The following is a 22,581-nucleotide window of genomic DNA, read 5'->3' as shown; positions in this document are numbered from 1 at the left end:
TTTCTCCGAACCAGTACCGTCCGGAACAGAACCAAAACCAGAATCAAGGACCTGAAGAGGCTAAACAACCTGATGAAGAATGCTGATTATGTTATGGTTCTGCTGTGGTTCTGGTTCTATTCCGGTTCTGGTGCTGCTGCCCATCAGATCAGAATCAGAATTCATTTATCATCATTGTGCAAGACGCCAAACCAAATTTTAAAAAAAACAACTCCAGAAGGCAGAGCAAATAAATCAATAATAATAAATCAATATATGAATATCAGAAACACCCAAAAGCAACATGTAACGTTTGATCTGCAGCCTGGTGGAAACCCTAACCCAGCAGCTGAACCTGATCCTGCTGATGTAAAAGTCTCTGGCGCCCCCTGCTGGACAGTCAGCTGACGTCACATACTCCGTCATTCAGCAGCTGGGAAACTGGATCAGAAACTCCAGAACCATCAGCTGGTCCTGGTTCTAGTCCTGGTACTGGTACTGGTTCTGGTTCTGTTCACAGCAGGAATCTTTGATCTTCTGCTCTCATGAAAATATTTTATTTTGTTTTTCTATTTTAACATTTCAATGGAGGAATATTAAATCAGTTCAGTTTCTATGGAAACCCAGCAGAGCTGCACCTGGCCAGCAGGGGGCGACAGTAGAGAGGAAACGCTTCACTTTAACAGGAAAAAACCTCCAGCAGAACCAGAACCGGGTCAGTACCAGCGGCCGTCTGACCCGACTGGAGGTTTGAAAGAGCAGAAGAACTGAACCAGGAGAACTTTCTATGTTACAGTGAACAGTTATCAGCAGGAGACAGAAAACTATTAGGAGATGGCAGCATCATGACTGCTGATGCCCCGCCTCCAGGAGGGAATCAGCCAATCAGAACACAGAGCAGGTGTAGAAATAACTGAGAAAACAAAAAGTTAAGAGCTGGAATAACAGCAGATAATGCAGACTGGAGAGCAGTAGGAGAAAAAAGTCAACTTGTTTTCCTGTTTCACCACGTTTTGATAAACCTCTGCAGACTTTGACGTTGACAGGTTCTACAGGTCCGTCTGCATGATGAGCATGTTGCTGGGTTTCCTTAGAAACTTTTTAATCTCATCTGAACAATGATTTTAGCTTTGTGCACTGATAACCAGGATCCACTGGAATGAATAGATGAATGAACTGAACTGATGAACTGAACTGATCTGAACTGAGCATGCTCAGGCAGAAATCTTCAAAAGATTGAATCGGTTCATCTGATTCAATCGTGAATCAGATGAACTGCAGTCTCTTCTTTAACTGGATCAAAGAGGAACTGACTGATGGAGTTTTGGGTCAGCAGAACCAGACCTGGTTCTGTGGACAGAACCAGGTCTATCCTCCAGGCATGGTGGACGGTGTCCTGCAGAGTTTTGTCCTAACATGGTGCAGAGCCAGAGGAGCACTAACGACTCCACATACATCAGAGACCAGTGCTCTACTGCACACGCTCAGACCTTCATCACCATCCTCTGCCTCAGCCCCTCCTGCTTCCTCTCCTCCTCAGGCTGGACCCAGTCCGACTGTCAGATCAGAACCAGGATGGAGCTCTGCTGCAGAACTTCGGCCGTCCTGCTGCTGCTGCTGCTTCCAGGTAAGAACAGTGTAATATGGGTCTGTGCTCGGGTTGGACCAGGACCAGAACCAGAACCGGACCCTCCACTGGTACTGGTTCCTGAACTGAGACACAAAGTTCTGATGCTTTATTCTGAGAACAGAGCTGGTTCTGTGGAGGTTCTGGACTGACAGAGTCCATCACGTCCCACCTGGAGGACAGAAGTCAGGACCTTTACAGACTTTATTATTACTTATTACTATTATTATTACCAATGATATAATAATAATATTAATAACTGTACTTATTATATTACTATATTAATATTATAGTTAATAATATTTATTATTATTATTATTGTTTTTATTATTATTATTATTATTATTATTATTATTATTATCCAGTGATGCTGGTGGATTATTATGGGAAGCTAACGGCTGTTAGCTGTCCATCCATGTTAGCATTAGCTTGGTGTCTGGATCATTTCAGAACCAGGTAATCGGACCTGGAGCAGCCATCTGTCCGTCCAGCAGAACCAGAGTTTCCTCCACATTTCAGACAGAAACAGGAAGTTGGTTCTGGTGATTTGATTGGACCCAGGATTGTTTCTCTGAAGCTGAGGGAAGAAGAAGCGACAGACAGAGCGGCTCTGATGACACTCGCCCGCTTCACGCCTCCTGACGCATAAGATTCATTCAGTTACCCTTAATGAGTAAATAAATAAAATGTTTCTTTAAGTTATTGGTAATTATTGGGTAAATGTTGTGACTTGAGGACTAAGGCGTCACCTGATTGGTTCCCCTGAAGCCAGCGGAACCAATCAGGCGTTGGGGTTTATTAACGAGGCAGCAGCAAATATGTCATGATGTAATGCAGCACAAGTTTATGGTGACTTGATCTGTATCTGATTCTGGTTGTGATTTGGTCCTTAGATTTAAAGAGCACCCTGAGTAATAAGGGTTAGAATGAGGTAAACAGAGGGACGTTGAGCAGGAAGTTGATCTAATCTGGAGGTAAATAACCCCAGAGACAAGATGGCCGCCAGAGAGAATCAGCCTAACAAGGTAAATGTTTAGCCCAGAAAGACGTGGGAGGCGTCCCGTCTCATATTATCTCCCAGACGCGCTAAAGGCCGCCAGGTTCTGACAAACAGCCCCAGCTGGTGCAGATAGTGGGCCAGAACCGGGTCAGAACCGGGTCCAGTGAGCATGTCCATGTTTGTCCAGAGCAGCAGCGTCTCCTGTCCTCAGGAATCTGAAGGTCAGCGCCGCAGCAGCCGCTCCTTTTTAGTTCAACGAGCTGCTGCTGAACTCAATGAAACATGAATCGGACCCAGAACCGAGCCGAACAAGAACCCAGTTCAGTTCCAACGGCCACAGAGAGTAACTGGGTTTTTATTCCTGTTTCCATCAGAACCACATCAGATTCATTCATATTCTAGTTATAATTCACCTGGACCTCATTTCATCAGAACCCAGCAGCTTTGGGCCAAACCGGGATCACAACAGAACCTTAGCAGGCCCAGTTGGTTCTGCTGATGGTTCTGGGCCGTTCATGGATTTTATTACTGATTTATGGATCTGCAGAGTTTCCCTCCACCCTTATGAGGGTCAGAGGAGGAGACGGGAAGAACCGGAGATCAGGTTCTGATGGATCACCTGCAGGGTTCTCTCATCTGATTGGTCTGCAGCTGCAGGCATCCAACCAATAAAACATAATAAATACAGAAATATGAACTCATGAAAAATAATGCTAAACAACTTTAATTTTTAAAAGAGTTGAATCAGATTCTGATCCTGTTCCTCATTAATGAGTGGATTAGTGTAATCCTGCTGTTCCAGATTAAGGCTGAGGTGATGATCAGGTTAATTAAGGAGGGAATGAATCAGCTGCAGCAGGAAGCGCTGCGGATTAGAAACGATTCACAATCAGATAAGAGGACAGAAACTCCTGGAAACAAGTTAATGTTTGAAAAGAGAAATTAAAGAAACATGAGAAAAAGTTGTAAACTAAGTCTTTAAGAATGAATAATCCAGAGTAATCCGGTCTGCAGGGTGTTTTTCGGCCCATGGCCGCTTTGCCCAGAAGCTGCTCAGCGACCTTTTCTCCAACTACACCAACGCTCTGCGGCCAGTGGACGACACCGACCACGTCATCAACGTCACGCTGCAGATCACGCTGTCCCAGATCATCGACATGGTAACCACACCGCCGCCACCATCTGAGCGCGCTCGGCGGCTCCCCACTCTCACCGCTCCGCTCTCTGCAGGACGAGCGGAACCAGATCCTGACCACCTACCTGTGGGTCCGCCAGGTGTGGATGGACGCCTTCCTGAGCTGGAGGAGAGACGAGTACGACGGCCTGGACGTCGTCCGCATTCCTAGCAGCTACGTCTGGAGGCCCGACATCGTGCTCTACAACAGGTGAGCGGGGCTACGTCAGGTTGATAGAGTCTCTAGCTCCACCCTCTAGGGGAGAGCTACTGCAGGGGCGGGGATAGGGCACAGGGTGGGGATGCTGTAGGGTGGATAGTGCTTGTGGTCTTCAGGCCCTGGTCTCCTCCAGGTTTAACCCTTCCCTGTCTTTAGTGTGGATGATGAGTTCTCCAGGTGGGAGGAGTTACAGTATATGGGCGGGGCTGTGTCAGGTGAGCGGGGCTTGTGATTTCCTTGGGGTTTAACCCTCGCCTCTCCGCAGTGCGGACGATGAGTTCTCCAGCTCCATGGAGACCAACGTGGTGCTGCGTAATGACGGCCAGGTGACGTGGGACCAGCCGGCCATCACTAAGAGCTCATGTTCGGTGGACGTGGCGTTCTTCCCCTTCGACGTTCAGCAATGCCACCTGACCTTCGGCTCCTGGACCCACAACGGGAACCAGATGGACCTGTTCAACGCGCTGGACAGCGCCGACCTGGCCGACTTCGTCCCTAACGTTGAGTGGGAGGTAGGCGGTCACCGGCCGGGTCGCCCGCTGCCCGGCTTGCTGTGACCGACCTCTGACCCCTGTCCCGCAGGTTCTGCGCATGCCGGCCAAAAAGAACGTGATCCTGTACGGCTGCTGCTCGGACCCGTACCCGGACATCACCTTCACGCTGCACCTGAAGCGCCGCGCCTCTTTCTACATCTTCAACCTGCTGCTGCCCTGCATGATGATCTCCTTCCTGGCGCCGCTGGGCTTCTACCTGCCGGCCGACTCGGGCGAGAAGGTGTCGCTGGGCGTGACGGTGCTGCTGGCCCTCACCGTGTTCCAGCTGCTGGTGGCCGAGAGCATGCCGCCGTCCGAGAGCGTCCCGCTGATCGGTGAGGAGTTTCCTCTGTCCTGAACCTCAGCAGAGAACAAACGTCTCTGACTGGAGGATTCAACATGTCTGCTATCAAACATCAACATAAAACACAATTAAGACAGATTACCTTTGGGTCCAATTACAGACACACTAATGACTCCATCATTCAAGATATAATAAGCTTAAATATATAATATTATATTTGTGCAGATGAAACCTAATGATGACTCATCAAAACTAACTTATAGATATCTGGAATTCCGACTCGTCATAATTCGTTATGTCTTCGAATGAATTAGATATATTTAATCTAGATGGTTTTTCTATTCCAGATATGTTGAATGGACATTCCGACTAGTCAGGAAACATCACTGATAATTATTCTGTCAAAATGTCCCAGATTTACATAACGTATTAAAATTTAAATTAAAAATCAAATATTGTTTTAAGTTGTTTGACTGCAGCACTTTTATCTCTTCTAATAAACAGGAAATTCTTTGCGGATTTCAGCAGCCGTGGCTTCGATAACTAGAATGTAATTATAGATGAAACTGATTTAATGCTAAAACGGCCTGCCATACAACAACAAGAAGTACTGTATGTTTTATTCAGAAATGATCTCAGGCAGAAATGTTAATATTTCTCTCTGGTTTTTATATCTTCAGGAGAAATAAATATGAAAGTTAATGTGATGCAGTGAGAGATTATGTACATTTCTATGATTCTTCATTAGATAAAAAAGCAGGTTTTTAATTTCCCCTGTTGCAGTTAAAGCTGCAGGCAGATGAGGCTGATGCTGGATCCAGGCAGAGGTTTAATGTCAGCTTGTATCAGTAAAACAGCTGAGTTCAATCACATTAATAATCACATTATTATCACATCAATAATCATCAGAATCAATCGTACAGAACAGAGACGCTGCAGTTTGATCTAATAAACCTGCCTGGAGGCATAAAGTTATTTTCTCACTGAATCCTGTAATTTCTCTGAGGGAAGTTTTAATGAGCAGCAGCAGCGTTTCAGTCCGACTCCGTGGAGGAAACGGCTTCCAGATAAACAGATAAAGCCTCCAGCTCTGCTCTGCTGGGGGGGCGAAGGCGTTGCTCCTAATTAAAGGATTTAGATTCCTGGCCCGGATCCACATCGGGTCGCTCCATCAGAGCAGAACCAGGAAGAGTTTCAATCCTGCTGAGTCAGCAGATCAGCCGTAATGACTGTGGCAGAGCAATCAGCAGGAAGCCGGCGGGTCGATGCTTCCTGTCAGCGAATCCACCAATCACAGCTCAGGATCCGCCGATCCATTCAGCACCGGGTAGCTCCGGCAGCAGCAGCTTTAAATCCTCAAACACACCCAGTCACACACACACCGAGTCACACACACACACCTTGTCGCACACACACTGAGGACGGAAGAAGAAAGGAGCAGGCTGAAATCAGGCTTAATAAATATTCAGCTTTAATAAATTCATGTCTTTTTGACCTCGTTGCCGTGGTTACGATCATACGGATGAAATGGGAAAAATAATCTGTTTGTCAGTTAGCTGTGGTCAGGGTTGGTTCTGTTTAAAGGAGCAGTATCACGTAAAATCAGTTTTCATCATGTTGTTTTTCCCTGCAGGGCTGGTTTGATTCTTTCATGTGTGAGAAATCCTTTAATCTCCATGACAACCATTCAGCTTAGCAAAACGCCTGGGTGGACCTAGCCCTGCCTTCAAGGCGCAGCTCCTCCCCCTGTCAGCTCCTTCAGACTAGCCAGCAGCAATTAGCAGAGAACTGGTGGAACTACTGAGCTCATTATGGGAGCTACTTCTCAGAGCAATGCTGGTAATAATGGTAAAGGGTTAAAAGAGGAGCCATGTTGGGATGACTTCCTGGAGGCGGAGCTTCAGAGGAGATTCTTAAAGAGACAGAGGCCCAATTCAGAGCATTAAATAAGGAAGTAGCATTTTTTAAGTTGTACTTGATATTTTTATAACATAGTTACTGAGCTGTAAAATGGCACTATGTCCCTGGAAGACATGGTACCAGATCTTTAAGTCTGACCCGGTTCTGAGTCCATATGGTAACCTGTCTGTGTCCCACTAGGGAAGTACTACATCGCTACCATGACGATGGTCACCGCCTCCACCGCCCTCACCATTTTCATTATGAACATTCACCACTGCGGCTCCGAGGCCCGGCCCGTCCCAAAGTGGGCGGAGCTCCTCGTCCTCAACTTCCTGGCCCGGATCTGCTTCGTCAGCGAGGTGGGGGCCAGCTGCCTGGGGGGGGGGCCGTCCAGGAAGCAGCCGCTGTCCCGGCAGGAGTCCCACAGCCGGTCCGCCGACAGAGAAAGAGGAGCCAGCTGGGACGTCAATGGGCGGGCGTGGGGGGGGCGGGGCGAGGAAGAGGAGGGTCCAGGGGGGCAGGAAGTGGGGGAGCAGCAGGCAGGGGGGCAGAAAGCGGTGTGGAAGGAGGATCTGCTGGTCACCATCGACCACTCCGAGGAGAGAGAGGCAGAGCAGCCGGCCGGCGGGGCGACCCAGAGGGAGATCCGGGTCAGAACCAGGTGTGTGTGCCAGCACCAGCGGCTGCTGCAGAGCGTGGAGTCCATCGCCGGGTCGTACCAGGACCAGCGCGCCGCCCAGAGCCGCGTCGCCGAGTGGAGGAAGGTCGCCAAGGTCATGGACCGCTTCTTCATGTGGCTCTTCTTCGTCATGTTCTTCTTCATGAGCGTCCTGATCCTGGGCAAGGCCGTCTGACGGATCCGACCAGAACATCTGGTCACCTCCACTCTGCTGAGGTTTCTCACCTTTACAGCTCATCAAGTTTGAAGTTTTTCACCATGTTTTGCTTCGTGACCTTTGAACCCAAACAGAACCAAGCAGAATCTTATCCCACAACCTTTAGAGGAAGTCGGGTTTTCTGGAAGTGAAGAATACAGTCAGATTAAAATATTTGAAGCAATAATGTGTAGCTATTTGAACCAGGAGAACCTGGCTCCGGTTCCCTGCAGGTCCAAACGGCTCCGTTGGTTCTAGCTGGGATGAGTCGTTCATGGACCTGAGAACTTCCAGAACTTCCTCATCTTTGTTGATGATGTTTAGCTTCAGAGGTTTTTCCATTCTGATTCTTGAGACATTAAATGCCAACAGATTATCCGTTAATCTGATCATTTAGTGCTTTATTAAGGACATAAAATCATCTAACGTCCTAAAACCTGGGAGCTTTATTTTGGACCGGAGTCGGTTCTGATTCTTTAACATTTTATCCTCTTTATAAACCAACACTGCATGAGTCGCTCACTGTTCAGTCAGTATAATCAATCAGCTGAACCTGCGATTGTATTGATTTACAATAAATGATATTTATAATTATTCCCTGCTTCTGATTGTAATCTGTGACCCAATGAACTCTGGACCGGACCTGTTCGGTTCAGAACCGAGATCCAGAACGGGAGGACTGCAGCGCTCTCTGGTGGTGGATGACATACGAGTCACCCCCCCTGAAAGCATAAAATAAACAGAAGACAAAGCTAAACTAGAACTCCAAGCAGTTACAATCGGCAACTTTCCAGAATGGTTTTCTATCCCGCGAGGTTTCAAAAGCAGGACAGTCCTGAAGATTAAAGCACTGTGGATGTTCAATGTGAGCCAAACTGTGTCTCTCGTCACTTCCTTCAAGGACCAGGCCAGAGTTGTATTTGAAGAGGATTTAATGCGAAAAAGTGTGAAACTGAAACGAGACAAAACAGAAAAATGCAAATCAAACTGCGGTCGAATAAACATTACATAGATCTGATGGCTTAAACGGTTCATTTAAAGAAGTGAAAATGAAAACATTTACTGTTGATAAAGGGTGAAATAAGTAGAGTAAGTAAGTAAATTCTGCGCTCACAGTGAGCGCAGAATTTTACTCGAGTAGTGATGCTTCAAAATAATATTACCCAAGTAATATTATTACTTGTTCCTGAGAAGCTACAGTGCATAACAGCTTCTTGTAGAAGTAAATTTTTGGCAAAAAGTTATTCGATTTCATGTGTCATATCTTTCCTGAAGAGTCTACAGAAAGACACAAACACGCCCACAGGCTTTTAAGAACATCCGTTTGCGAAGGTACAGCCCCCTCTGATTTTGTTACTCTCAAAAGTCAAAGTCGCAAACAAATTTTATGCGACTCCATTTTGGGTCTTGACCACAGGCTGATATCTACAAAGCTGCACTGGTAAGGTCAAGTTGGCTTGACTTTTGATGCTGTTGGTATTTTATAAAACTTTAGCTAAAGTCGTATTGTGAGAATCACATATATAGATGTTACTTTCATCACTCTTCTAAACCGAAACTATAACCAGGATATAGTTTCACAGATTATTTAAGGGGTAGCTCTTTTTTATTATTTATTTATTTTATGTAGTGATTTTTTTTAAACTCACGAGAAGGCCTGATTCTTTAGGTTTACCATAATGACTTCCTTTCAAAGTGACGTTTCTAGCTAAATCAGCTTTTTGGGAACTTAAAGTTTTACTACTGATGAAGAAAGCTTTAATGTTCATTAAAAAAATAGACTTAATTTAATGAAAGTTGTACACTCATTGTACAAATAGGAACTGTACTTATAGCTGTAGGCTTTTATATATCAGGACATAATAATGGTGTGATCTTCAGCAGGTTCTAACATTTTTAAGTCTAATAACTGTGCAAAACACCCACCAAATTCAAGACTTTCAATATTTCTTAAATAAAATGTAAAAAAAGATGACTTCTTACAGCCTTGCTTTTTTCTTAGAATTGTAGGAAGGAAGTAGCAGCCATGAACTGCTTAGATGTGGCACCTAATGTGGCAACCGCTCATCAGGAAATGTGACCAGATGTTTGGACAGTTTGGTGGTTTGAACATAAAGCTTTGTTCTGAAATAATACTAAGATGGAGAAACATAAGCAATGACCCAAGAGAAGCATCTGTTCTGATGGCGGTGTTAATTTCAGTCCCTAGCACAGCTTTTTGTGAGAAATCTGCAGTGCAATCTCAACATCCGGATATAGCCAGGAGTTAAAACACAATGTTCTTCAAAAATAAAGCTGGCAATGTATCATTTCTGGTAAGAAGCAACACTTTTTCTTTTTTATATATACAAACATATACATATACCAGTGTTGCAAAGGCGTAGGAGACATGACTTTTTAATCTTGCTGATCAGCAGTTTCAATTCCTGATTTTGGGACGAAAAACATCAGTGTGACAAAATGTTTATGAATCAATGGGTAAAGTTTATTTCAAAACTATACTTCTCTATAAGATATATGTCAATATATCAGAGTAAGTATCAGAGTAAAATTATAGAAATATGAAGATGGGAGATGACAAATCTCAAACATTTAAGAGGTAACAATTCTAATGGAATAAATGTGGGAGTTTTAAAAGATATAATTTTAGGTCTAAATGTCTCTGATTAAGACATACAGTATTTCTAATACAGTCTTTACTTACTGCAACTTATTATAATTATTTCTTGTCTGGGGATATTAAGGAAATTAAAAAGGGGACTGATTCTTTAAATGTTGTTACAACATTATCTGATAAAGATGTACTAAAATTAATTTTTCTCTCAGTACTCAGTGTTCAATGAGTTTTGTTAGACAACACAGGAATATTCACATAGCCTTGTGCATATATTTGTGAATTTTGCATTTAATTTTTTCATGCAAGTAAAGAGAGAATGAGGAGAACATGGACATTTCATGCAGAAAAGCCCCAATTGGGATTTAAGTGGCCCGTTTATCTGTAGCATCTGGTTGAATCCACTTTTTATTTAACAACTTTTAGCACATAGAATCAAATAAATGTCAGAAAATTTCCTCAATACAGATTTTAGTCTACATTCATATGTTAATATTAGGTACAAATTAAGTACAAGGCCTTGTTCTGTTAGAAACATATTGTGATGGTTAATATATTGACCAAGGTCAATATATTATGTGTTGAGCTGCATGTGCAAGCAGATTTTGGCCAAAACCTTTTCAGTTATGTTGGATGTATGCAAGTGAATGTATGAATATATGTAAGTTAGCCTTTTTAGTTATGTTACATATCTGCAATAACCTTTTGGACATGGTGAAGCACAAGTTATCATACAACTAACCTTAATAAGGTAATACAGATGATAAAAATAACTAATGTCTGTCTATACATTTTGGGGAAATAATTGCATATGGACGTGTAGTTTTTCAACCTTTTGTCTGTTTTGTTCAGACTTGTATTAGTCGTGTAAGAGTTTCAACCCAGGCCTCTGTGTGTAACTTATAGGAAAATAGATTTTCTCCTAGCTCTAGTCTGACTTCTATATTTCTTTAATGTGCCACAGGAGAAACACCAGACATGGAGGATGATGATGACTATAATTACATGCTCTACCTGCAGAATATGAATATAACAGAGGACCCGAGCCACGTGGTCAGTGAAGTTGTCCAGCTGTGTGCCAAAAAGACTGTTAACATGTTTGGTGCAAAATTGATCCCGGTGTTCTACTTTGTTAACTTCTTCCTGAGTTACCTTGGAAACGGCCTTGTCCTCCTCATTATCTTCAAGTATGAGAAGCTCACCACAGTCACAAACATCTTTCTGCTGAATTTGGTGCTTTCCAATCTCCTTTTTGCCTCCAGTTTGCCTTTCTGGGCTACCTACCATTTGTCTGAATGGATCTTTGGAGAAGCTCTGTGTAAAATGGTCAGCAGTGCTTATTTCATCGGTTTCTACAGCTCCATCCTCTTCCTCACTCTCATGACATTTGACCGATATCTAGCTGTGGTGCATGCGCTTGCAGCTTGCAAGCGCAGGAAGAAAAAGTATGCCATGATATCGTCTGTCATTGTTTGGTGTATCAGTATTTCAGCAAGTGTTAAAGAGTTGGTCCTTCGAAATGTGTTTGTGAACTCAATGCAAGGCAAAATGTGTGAAGAATCAGGGTTATCAGCAAGCAGTATGAGAGTCTGGCGTTTGGTCAGTTTCTATCAACAGTTCATGATTTTCTTCCTCTTACCTCTGATAATGGTCATGTACTGCTACATTAGGATCACACTGCGAATTCTCTCCACCCGGATGAAGGAGAAGTGTCGAGCCATAAAGCTAATATTTGTAATCATCTTCACATTTTTTGTCTGCTGGACACCCTACAATCTTGTATGCCTTCTTCGAGCAATTCATATTTCAGCTGGCGAGACAGACGAGGAAGAATCATGTTCCACCAAACAAAACCTAGATTATGCATATTACTTGACCCGAAACATTGCATACTTGTACTGTTGCATTAGTCCAATGTTTTACACATTTCTAGGGAAAAAGTTCCAGAGTCACTTCAACAAACTGGTGATTGAAAAAATTCCCTGCCTGTCCAGACACATTAGCTTCAACAGCCAGAGCACTAGAAGCACATCATAGAGAACACCTCACTCTGTTTACGAATACTGAGCAAACATGGAAATCCTGATCTTTTAACCGATACAGAATGTCATAATGCGCTCTCCTGACATGATACAATAATAAATAGTCTTCTCTAAAGGCTTGGCCATTATGATATGCTACACATTTAACTTCCCTTTTTCTCTGCAGGTCATTCCAGACTGTAAGCCTTTAGTTTCTATTTTGAAGGGAATATGTTGTTATATTCAGCCCCACAGCCATGACCTGCCAGATTTAAAACTTTGTGAAGCAGTTATATTTGAAACCTGGTCAGTTGAATTATTACTGTTGTGAAAAAAAAAAAAAAAAAAATACATTGAATGGTTTTGAATTTCTTCTTAAAATGGGTTTTAAATATACTGATATGTTTACAATGATCATTTTAATGTAAAGTGTTTTCAAACTGTGGCCATCTGGGAACAAACTCATATGAGTGATTTTGACAACTGTTGCCAACACATCACACTGAGAGCGGTCTGAACTGTTCAGAGAGGAAACATTGCAATGACTCATCAGAACAAGAAGTAGCAGAGAAAAAGGAACACAGCAGCTGAGATATGTGAAGGTCCACTCTCAGTTTGTCAAGCTGAAATGCCTTTGCAGCATCGTCATGTCACTTGTTTATCTGGCTGCATCCTTCTTGACATTATTACTTATACAGCAGTATATTTTTTATTGCCCTAATAGAGTATATGAAATCTGATTTTTTTTTTTGTCTTAATCGTTACAGTATTACCTAACTAGTCATTGATTGCATTAGCTTACTTTTTAACCCTTTCATGCATGAATTATAAGCCTTTGTGTCAGAATTTTTTTTCCATTTTTAAAATTTTTTTTCTTAAAAGGCATAAAAAAAGGTAGGAAATTTTTTTTTTTGTAAAAATAATTTTTTTATTTTTATGTGATCAATTGTAATTTTGTCCAAATACAAAGTTGTTATTTGAAAAACACATCAGTAGTATTGTTCCTTAGGGGTTATCTGATGTCACAATATTTTTTTTACTTGCAAGAGTCGTCTACAGTAGAAGGAGGGACCGGGTCGGTTCTCATGCTTTTTTGTCTGTCGGCCATATTGGATTTAACAAAAATAATTTCTTGCATTGCAGCTGATGGCCAGTAGTTGATGGTATATTTTATGATGCATTAGTGTCCACTTCAGTGGTCTGTGTGCATTTATAACATAAAAATCCACAGGAAGCACAAGAAAATGGCTTTTAGATAGCTGTCCACTGTAGTGACCACTATGCATGAAAGGGTTTTAAATTGTCATCTTCTCTTTTTTAAGTATGATTACTCTGTGTAACAGGTGGAATAGTCAGTAAACATAGCTTCTGATTAAGATATTAAGATAACAGCATTTAAAACTAAGATATAAATTATCTTCCAAATGTCAAACGCTTATTTTCTGCATTTAATTTCTTTCATGTAAACTTAATGGAAAAGATATTCTGTACCTTGTCTTATTGAATGTTATTTTTGTGGATATGAATTATAAAGCTTCTGTTCTGTAATGGACCATGGACATGTGTTTAATACATGCCAACATAAAACACATACGTCACACCGCAGTGCTGCGACAAAATTAATTTAAAAACACTTTCCTCTAGATTCCTTTAAGTCGTGTGGTACACTGGAAATTATTTTAATAGTTCAATCAAATGTTGAATTTAAAAAAAAAAAAAATTTTAATTCAAAGCAAGAGGTTGTTATGTGGTGAAAAATCTGTATACAAATCATGTAAAGCAGCACAAATACAGGATGTGTCAGCATGCTTTAAAATTACATGACAATTGTAGGCCTCATTCAGGATAACAATGAGGTGAATTACAGAAAAGAGGAACAACATCTTGTGGACTGGTGTAAAAAGACCAACGTGTTCCTGAACGTCGACAAGACAAAAGAGATCGTTATTGGCCTGGCTTATTTACAGTAATGTAAATAAATAAATTTACAGTAATGTAAATAAGGCCAGGGTCTTGAATAGTGTTAAACTTGGGATTCCCCATAGATTAAGTAAGACAAGAGATTAGCATGTTGAAGTTCAGACATGTTGCTGGCCAAGATAGATGTGGATTTGGCTCCATTGTATGGCCAAATAGAATTACTACACTATAGTGGAAAAATGTTTGTCTGTTGATCAAAAATGAATTTTAAGACACAAGAAAAAACTTGATAAAACACTGTAAAGAAATGTTATGAAAAGAACCATAATAATGTGTTGGTATATTATGATGCATTCAGGCAGCACTGCATGGAACAGGCCTGTGCCGCCTGTTCTACCCGTTGTGTGTGGGTGGGCAATGCAAGGAGGGACCTGCTGGGTGGGGCGAGAAACCCATTATATGTGCTTGCAGTTCTGGTTTGACGCCATAATTAAATATTTCAGATTTTCAATATCAAAGATAACCTGACTAATTTTAATTTTAATACCATAATTAAGGGAAGATAAATCAACAGAAACAGCAGCTCAGCTTTCTGCTCTCTTATTCCACACAAACTTTCTGCTTGTTTCCAGGTTTTTTTTTTGATTGGTGCCAAATATCGTCTTCATAATGACTTGAACAATTAACCACAACTTTGGAAAACTGAAAACAATTTATTCTCATCCAGGCCCGATCAGAACCTGAACTTTACAGATGTAAAACAGCAGGACATCCTGCTCCGATCTGAAGAGCCTGAACAACAGAAACAAATTTTTTTCCAGTTTTCTAGAAACGCCTACAGAACTGAGGCTTTGGTCTCCAGAGAACCTGAGTCAGAATCATGATCCACACCTGGACTGGTGGAGAGGCCGACTGACCAGAACCACTCCATCAATGACCCAGAACAATGAATCTCCATGACAACCACCAGACTCCAAACGTTTTGGCATTTGTCATTAAAATGGTTTTCCTCCTGCAGCGCTCGTCTCTGTATTTGGGCCCAGAGACGAGTTTCACTCGTTTCACTAATAATATTAATATTCATGCAGCAGAAATGGATCCATCTCTTGAAGATTTAATGTGGTCCAGTTTAGCCTGCTAAAGTTTGATAAGCAGGACACTACAACGTTCATCCTCTTGATCTGATCAAAAGAAAAACATTTTCCCATATAAACTCCAGAGTGCAGTGACGAATGGCGGCCAGCAGAGGGCGCCAGAGTCCTGCAGATTAAATAAACCGGGATTGCTATTGTGAAGGTTTGAGTTCATTAGAGCAGGACAAACAGGGAATCGTTCATTCCCTCAACATCTGATCCGACATTGAGTCTGACACATGAACCGGGTCAGTACCATCCAGGTCCGGTACCATCTAGGTCCGGTAGTGCCCAGGTCCAGAACTGTTCTGTTCAGTTGATGCTAAAGGATAAAACCTCGTCTGATTATCCACAGGAAACCAGCAAGCTGTTACCAGAGCAACCAGTTGAGATAACCAGAACTAGGACCAGAACCAGAACCAGGTCCACCCGATTTCCTTAATTTCGGTGGATGGTGATCGGCTGATACTTACATGCAGAGGCCGCGTTAACGAATATTTTCCGCATTTGACCATTTTTTCTTTTTTCAAAACGATACAAAAATTTGAAGCCGTTCTTCATTTTGACAGGTTATAATTAAGGTTCTCTCCAGTGTGGACACATAAATGTAACTACTAATACCCAGCTGGAAAAAACTATTTTTAACTAGCTTAACGAGACTTATTGTCGTTAACTAGCTAACATTGCGTCCAACAGCATTACTCTACTTACTCGGTGTGTTTAGGGGGAAAAAGTGCAAAGATGTTTGCGTTTTAATGGTTTTGTGCCATGATTGTTGCATAGCAACATGTTTGTCCTCAACCCACTGGCGCTTAACGCTAATGTTGCATTTAAAGGCGGCTCGGAAAAACGCATTACTACATTTTATCAACGGATTAAACCGTTTTAACGACTGTAAAAGTGCGGTGGACAGAGGGCACATATAATGGAAGTGCAGGAGTCTTTTCCGTATCATATGAACATACGAATAGTGGAAAGTTCACCACTCGGAGACAAAAACAAAAACAAAAAAATAAAATAAACAGCTTCGAAGCCAGGACGGGCACGGCTAACACTGTGGTTGGACATGCCACGGAGTTAGACCTTATTGTTGGGTAACAATAAGGTCTAACGCTCAACAAAACATCCCATTCTCCGCCGAACTACATATGCAGAGCATTATAAGCAAGCAAAGTCATAAAAACAAAACAAAACAAAGAAAGGCTCTCACTAACTGAGATTTGAGTCCTCCTGTTCAGGGCACAGAGCCGTTAAAATAAAGAATCGGATTGTTCCTGAACGTCACATTAAACTCCGCATGGCCGACTAAAATTAATATTACATGATTAATGCAGGCTCGGTTTGTCCTTACAAACATGCTAAGGGTGAGAACTCCAGGCCTTTATTGTGAAGGAGGCAGTTAAGACCATGTGAAAACAGAACCGGATCAGATCTGCATTTTATTTTGTTTCATCAGAGAGTTTTTATTAATAGGACATAAATCCATAATGAGTCAGTTTATCTGCTTAAAGCTGTAAAATGAGGGCGCTGCTGAGCGGTCAATGGCGCAGAAGTGGGCGCTGGCAGCTCCTGCCAATTTCGTTTAAAATTCTTATTCAACTCTGCTTTTCATTGTAAACCAAGTCTTTTGTTATCTACTTTTTTGCATTCTGGTCTTGTGTATATACTTTTGCACCACGTGGCAATGTCAGGAAGGGGAAAACCTCGTGCTATTCAGACGCAGCTGAAGTCATGCTCACAGGCTTGTTTGCCGCTTGACCCACGTGTCGTAACCGCGCCGACTCAGATGGACCGATGATGCTGATGAATTAAAATGGCTGCATTGGTTACACTCGAGGTTTTATTCTCATGAATTCAAAAGATGGGTTTCCTGTAAAAACCATGTCTGCTTTCACATTTTCTAGGTGAGTAATTATCATTTTTATTGTTTTTGCCCTGATTTTAAAGCCACACATTTCCAAGAACCAGTTTAAGTTTCTGCACATTTATTTCTAAACTTCTTCATCTGAGGATAAAATCCAGATTTGATTTCTGAGGATAAATCCTCAAGTGATTTGTACATCAACATGTCACTTCATTTCTTGTGTTTGGATGGACATGTGACTCACCAACATGCATTTAAAGGAGTTTTCTCGGAGCGTTATTTTTATTCCAACTGGTGATAATATTGTGAAAATGAGTTTTCCCATTTCTGTTTTGAGACAAAAGCTAGATCACAGGGTCTTACCCCAAAAGACATGTGGATGACTGGTATAGTTGACCGCTATAAGAATAGGCCGAATGATAATATGTTTAATAATATGTTAAGTTGGCTTCAGATTATAGCGTTTTGACAAAACTTGAGAAATGTAGAAATGCAATAAAGTTGAATAATGACTTTGGTTTTATTGCAAAAAGAATTTGGACAAAACCAGCAGCTGTTCGATATGCGCGTTTCTCTGAAACAAAAGAGCCAGAAAAGTTTTACCAAAGCATAATGCAGTTATTTCTACCTTATCGCTTTGATAGTGAACTCAAGCCTTCAAGTTGTGCAACCTTTGGTGAGTTTTACAGAACTGGTTTGTTTGGATTTGTTGATGGAACAAAACATTCAGTAAAGTCTGTTGTAGATTTAAGTAGGAGTGATTTTGAGTTGGAATCTGTGGACAATGTTACTGGTGATGTAATGCTGGAAGACGATGGGCTGAATGGTGTTCTGAGGTTGAACTGGAACGCTTGGAGTGTGTGGTATTACAAAAAGGAAGACAAATAGAAAACAGTGATCAGGAACAAATCCCTGATTTAAGTCTGCAGATTCTTATGGATTCCTGTCTGGGGCTGGATAAGGATCCATCCCAGTAAGTTTGGTGCAGCTCAGTCGAAACATGTGGAATCTAGAGCCAAACATATGGCAATGGTGTTACAGGTCACTTCGCCACGCCGCCACGCCCACCTACTCCATCGAAACCAGTCAGGGTTGGAATATACAACCACTTATACCACAGCAGGTACGGAAAACCACAAACGCAAAAATTCTAATTTGTAGAAATCTACTGTTAATCTCTTCATGTTAAATAAAAAATATTACTTAATATTTAAGTATTTAGTCATTATTTCAGCTTGACTCATTCAGAACTGTTCTGATCGTTTCCATAGCAACAATCAGAAGCAAGACCTTGCCCCAGAAGTCCAGTGAGCTCACTGATGAGGTCATAGATGACATCATGTACATCACAATAGATCAAAGAAGTTCTAAAGATTTAATGTGGGCTCCAACATTGAGCTCACACACTTTTCAGAGACCAGGAACAACGGCAGCCAAGATGAAGATCCGCGATCGCCTTAGAGCGTTTAGGGAAAAACTCCGTTTCCACCCAAAGGCGATTGTGGAGAGGGAGGACCCACTAAGCCCCATAAAGATCACAAAGAACATGAGACGCCTTGAACGAGACTTCAGACCTGTGGCACACCTTTCTAAAAACCTGTCTGCTTTGTCCAGCTGGCACTCTGTGTACATGAGAGCCTGTTTTTTCTGTCTGTACATGTGCACAGTGTGGTTTAGCTGGACATTTTCCTCCATCGTGCTCCTCGGGATTCTCCAACTTTCCATAAATTATTTAATTTCCAAAGGCTGGAGGATCCCGGGGAGCATCATACCCGACATGTGTGAGCCAGGGGAACATCTGAAAGGCACAAGTGTCTTACAGATGGTTCACTTGGCTTTCAATTCTGCTCAGAAAACCCAGGAGCTTTTTGGAAACATGGCCGACACGCTTGAGAAGATCAAAAATCTGTGCATTTGGGTCCGGCCAGAGCTCACAGTAAAGATCTACGTGGGACTCTGGCTGGTTTTGATCTTCTCATGCGTGTTGCCATGCCAGCTGCTGGGTTTTATCATAGGTGTTTCTGTAGGGATCAAGATTTTCATCATTGACTTTATCTTTGAAAGGTTCCCGAAGCTGCGGCAGCGGTTTAACACCCCCTACAACTTCTGGGCTAGTTTACCCACCGACCTGCAGCTGAGGGAGCCCAGAAACACCTGGTGGAGCAGATGGATTGCCACGGCAAGGGCCCGATGGAGCTCGGCCCGAAGGAGCATTTCTAATGCTCTTCTCGGTGCCAGAGAGAGGCGTTTTCTCCCTCAACGCTCTCGATTCATTGGGACCTTCCAAAAGTGGCGATGTCGGGTTAGGAGAAGGTAGCGGACAAAAGTGTGCCCCAGGTCTGTCTGGACGACGGCAGCAACTAGTTTTGGAAAGGCGTTTCAACGGCAAGGAACAACCGGCGGATGTCTTTGGGAAAAGGTAAGAAATGAAATCACACCTGACGTTACAGTTTCTCCAGCCCCTCCTCTTCAACATGATCAAGGATCTTTTGGAGAGGAGCTAAAAATAACAAATTCGGAAGATAAAAAAATCCCAGAACAAATCATTATTGACCATTTGAGGCTGGAGAAATCTGACTGGGACTGAACACTTATCCTGATGTGTTCAGTTAAATGAAATTATGGGATTGAAAGGTAAAAAGATTTGACAGGTTTCCTGTTTGCAGGTTTCTCTCCGGGTGCTCCGGCTTCCTGCCACAGTCTGAAATTGAGACTGTTTAGTTAATTGGTTTCTAAATTTTGCTTAGGTGTGATTTCTTTTCTTTTCTTTTCTTTGAATAAGACATTTGCCTGGGTCTGAGTTCCTGCCTGGGTTCTTTTGTCTTTATGGGGTTTGCATTTTCCCCAAGTGCATTAGTGGGTTCTCTCCGGCTTCATCCCAGAGTCCAACAAAATGACTGTTGGTTGATTTGGCTTGTCTAGTTGACCTTTGCCCCCTCTCTTCAAAAAGTAGTTTCCGGTTTGCAGGTTTCTCTCCGGGTACTCCGGCTTCCTGCCACAGTCTAAAATCACAACTTTAGTTAATTGGTTTCTATATTCTGCTAAGGTGTGATTAAAACATTTCTTTTGTTTTCTAAAATGTGGATTGCCACAGCAAGATGGCTGCCCCTTGCTGTGGTAATCCATCTGCTCAGGAAGGTGTTTCTGGGCTCCCTAAGCTGCAGGTCGGTGGGTAAATTAGCCCAGAAGGTATAGGGGGTGTCAAACCGCTGCCGCAGCTTCGGGAACCCAGCCTTGGCTCTTCTGTCTTCATGGGGATTGAATGTTCTCCAAGTGGGGCCAAAACTATCCATCCATCCAGCAAGGGGGCAACGTTGGTGGCGCAGGAGACGAATCCCTGAAGGCCGGTCCGGCGGACAATGTCGGCACAGGGGCCGGATCACCTGGAGGCGACGAGGGAGCCCTGGGACCACCTGGAGGCGACGAGGGAGCCCTGGGACCACCTGGAGACGTCGAGGGAGCTCTGGGACCACCTGGAGGCGATGAGGGAGCCCTGGGACCACCTGGAGTTGACGAGGGAGCCCTGGGACCACCTGGAGTCGACGAGGGAGCCCTGGGACCACCTGGAGTCGACGAGGGAGCCCTGGGACCACCTGGAGGCGACGAGGGAGCCCTGGGACTGTGGCTGGCCTTTATCTTCTCATGCTTGTTTCCATTCCAGCTGCAGGGCTTTATCATAGGTGTTTTTGTAGGTGTCTCATAGGTGAGAGATGGTGAGAGGCGTCGGGCAGGAGTGGGCATACTTGTTGCTCCCCATCTCGGCGCCTGTATGTTGGGGTTTACCCCGGTGTACGAGAGAGTAGCTTCCCTCCGCCCTGGAGGCGGATCCGGCGGACAATGTCGGCACAGGGGCCGGATCACCTGGAGGCGACGAGGGGCGGCGGGTCCTGACTGTTGTTAGTGCTTACGGGCCGAACGACAGTTCAGATTACCCACTCTTCTTGGAGTCCTTAGAAGGGGTACTGGAGAGTGTCCCTCCTGGGGACTTCCTTGTTCTGCTGGGGGACTTCAACGCTCACGTGGGCATTGACAGTGAGACCTGGAGGGGCGTGGTTGGAAGGAACGGTCCCCTTGATCTGAACTCGAGTGGTGTTCTGTTGTTGGACTTCTGTGCTCGTCACGGATTGTCCATAACGAACACCATGTTCAGGCATAAGGGTGTTCGTATGTGCACTTGGCACCAGGACACCCTAGGCCGCAGTTCAATGATCGACTTTGTCGTCATTTAATCTGCGGCCGTACGTCTTGGACACTTGGGTGAAGAGAGGTGCAGAGCTGTCCACTGACCACTACCTGGTGGTGAGTTGGCTCCGGTAGTGGGGGAGGATGCCGGTCAGACCTAGCAGGCCCAAACATGTTGTGAGGGTCTGCTGGGAACGTCTGGCGGAATCCCCTGAGACGGATCCCATCTCTGGCAGAACTTTGAACACGTTCTGGGGGAGGTGGGGGACATTGAGTCTTAGTGGACCATGTTCCGTGCTTCCATTATTGGAGCTGTGGCCGCAAGGTTGTTGGTGCCTGTCGCAGTGGCAACCCTCGAACCTGTTGGTGGAAACCTTCAGTGAGGGATGCTGTCAGGCTGAGGAAGGAGTCCCATTGTGGCCTGTGGGACTCCGGAAGCAGCTGATGGGTACCAGCGGGCGAAGCGGCATGCGGGTCAGGTGGTTAATGAGGCAAAAACTCGGGCGTGGGAGGAGTTTGGAGAGGCCATGGAGACATTGGGACATTGAGGGCCGGTGGGTAGAATACTTCGAAGACCACCTCAATCCCACCAACATGCCTTCCATTGAAGAAGCTGAGCCTGGGGACTCTGGGTTGGGCTCTTCAGTCTCTGGGGACGAGGTCGCTGAGGTGGTTTAAAAGCTCCTCGGTGGCAGGGCCCCGGGGGTGGATAAGATTCGCCCGGAGTTCCTTAAGGCTCTGGATGTTGTAGGGTTGTGTTGGCTGACGCGACTCTGCAATATTGCATGGACATCGGGGGCAGGTCCCCTGGATTGGCAGATTGGGGTGGTGGTCCCCCTGTTCAAAAAGGGGGACCGGAGGGTGTGCTCCAATTACCGGAGTGTCACACTCTTAAACCTCCCTGGCAAGGTCTATTCAGGGGTCTTGGAGAGGAGGTTCTATCGGATAGTTGAACCTCGGATTCAGGAAGAGCAGTGTGGTTTTCGTCCAGGTCGTGGAACACTGGACCAGCCAAGGTGTTGAGGGGATCCTTTTTGGTGGCCTTAGGATCACGTCTCTGCTTTTTGTGGATGATGTGGTCCTGTTGGCTTCATCAGGTCGTGATCTGCAGCTCTCGCTGGAGCGGTTTGCAGCCGAGTGTGAAGCAGCCGGGATGAGGATCAGTGCCTCCAAATCCGAGTCCATGGTCTTCAGCCAGAAAAGGGTAGAGTGCCTTCTCCGGGTCGGGGGTGG

General features: G+C 43.9%; 2 protein-coding genes and 1 long non-coding RNA gene across 3 annotated transcripts; 2 read left to right on the top strand and 1 right to left on the bottom strand.

Moving 5' to 3' along the window:
* Positions 1-215: 215 nt before the first annotated feature.
* Positions 216-8,208, top strand: LOC114153589 (neuronal acetylcholine receptor subunit alpha-10-like). Its single transcript, XM_028032247.1, has 6 exons — positions 216-1,606; positions 3,621-3,766; positions 3,837-3,991; positions 4,266-4,512; positions 4,583-4,868; positions 6,938-8,208. The coding sequence occupies exons 1-6, from the start codon at positions 1,396-1,398 to the stop codon at positions 7,591-7,593; spliced, it is 1,701 nt and encodes a 566-aa protein (XP_027888048.1). The 5' UTR covers positions 216-1,395; the 3' UTR covers positions 7,594-8,208.
* On the bottom strand, positions 4,074-22,031 carry LOC114153591 (uncharacterized). The gene is made up of 4 exons (XR_003597351.1): positions 21,884-22,031; positions 16,005-16,008; positions 4,792-4,804; positions 4,074-4,085 (listed from the first exon to the last, which is right to left on the bottom strand). It is a non-coding gene; the product is annotated as an uncharacterized LOC114153591 (long non-coding RNA).
* On the top strand, positions 8,950-12,836 carry LOC114153590 (C-C chemokine receptor type 4-like). Its single transcript, XM_028032248.1, has 2 exons — positions 8,950-9,055; positions 11,193-12,836. Exon 2 carries the CDS (start codon positions 11,207-11,209, stop codon positions 12,263-12,265), a length of 1,059 nt encoding a protein of 352 aa, XP_027888049.1. The 5' UTR covers positions 8,950-9,055; positions 11,193-11,206; the 3' UTR covers positions 12,266-12,836.
* Positions 22,032-22,581: the final 550 nt, after the last annotated feature.

This window comes from Xiphophorus couchianus, chromosome 11 (assembly GCF_001444195.1).
Source record: "Xiphophorus couchianus chromosome 11, X_couchianus-1.0, whole genome shotgun sequence".
Taxonomy (NCBI): Eukaryota; Metazoa; Chordata; class Actinopteri; order Cyprinodontiformes; family Poeciliidae; genus Xiphophorus; species Xiphophorus couchianus.
The sequence above is the reverse complement of the archived record's forward strand: the minus strand, read 5'-3'. Positions and strand labels throughout refer to the sequence as shown.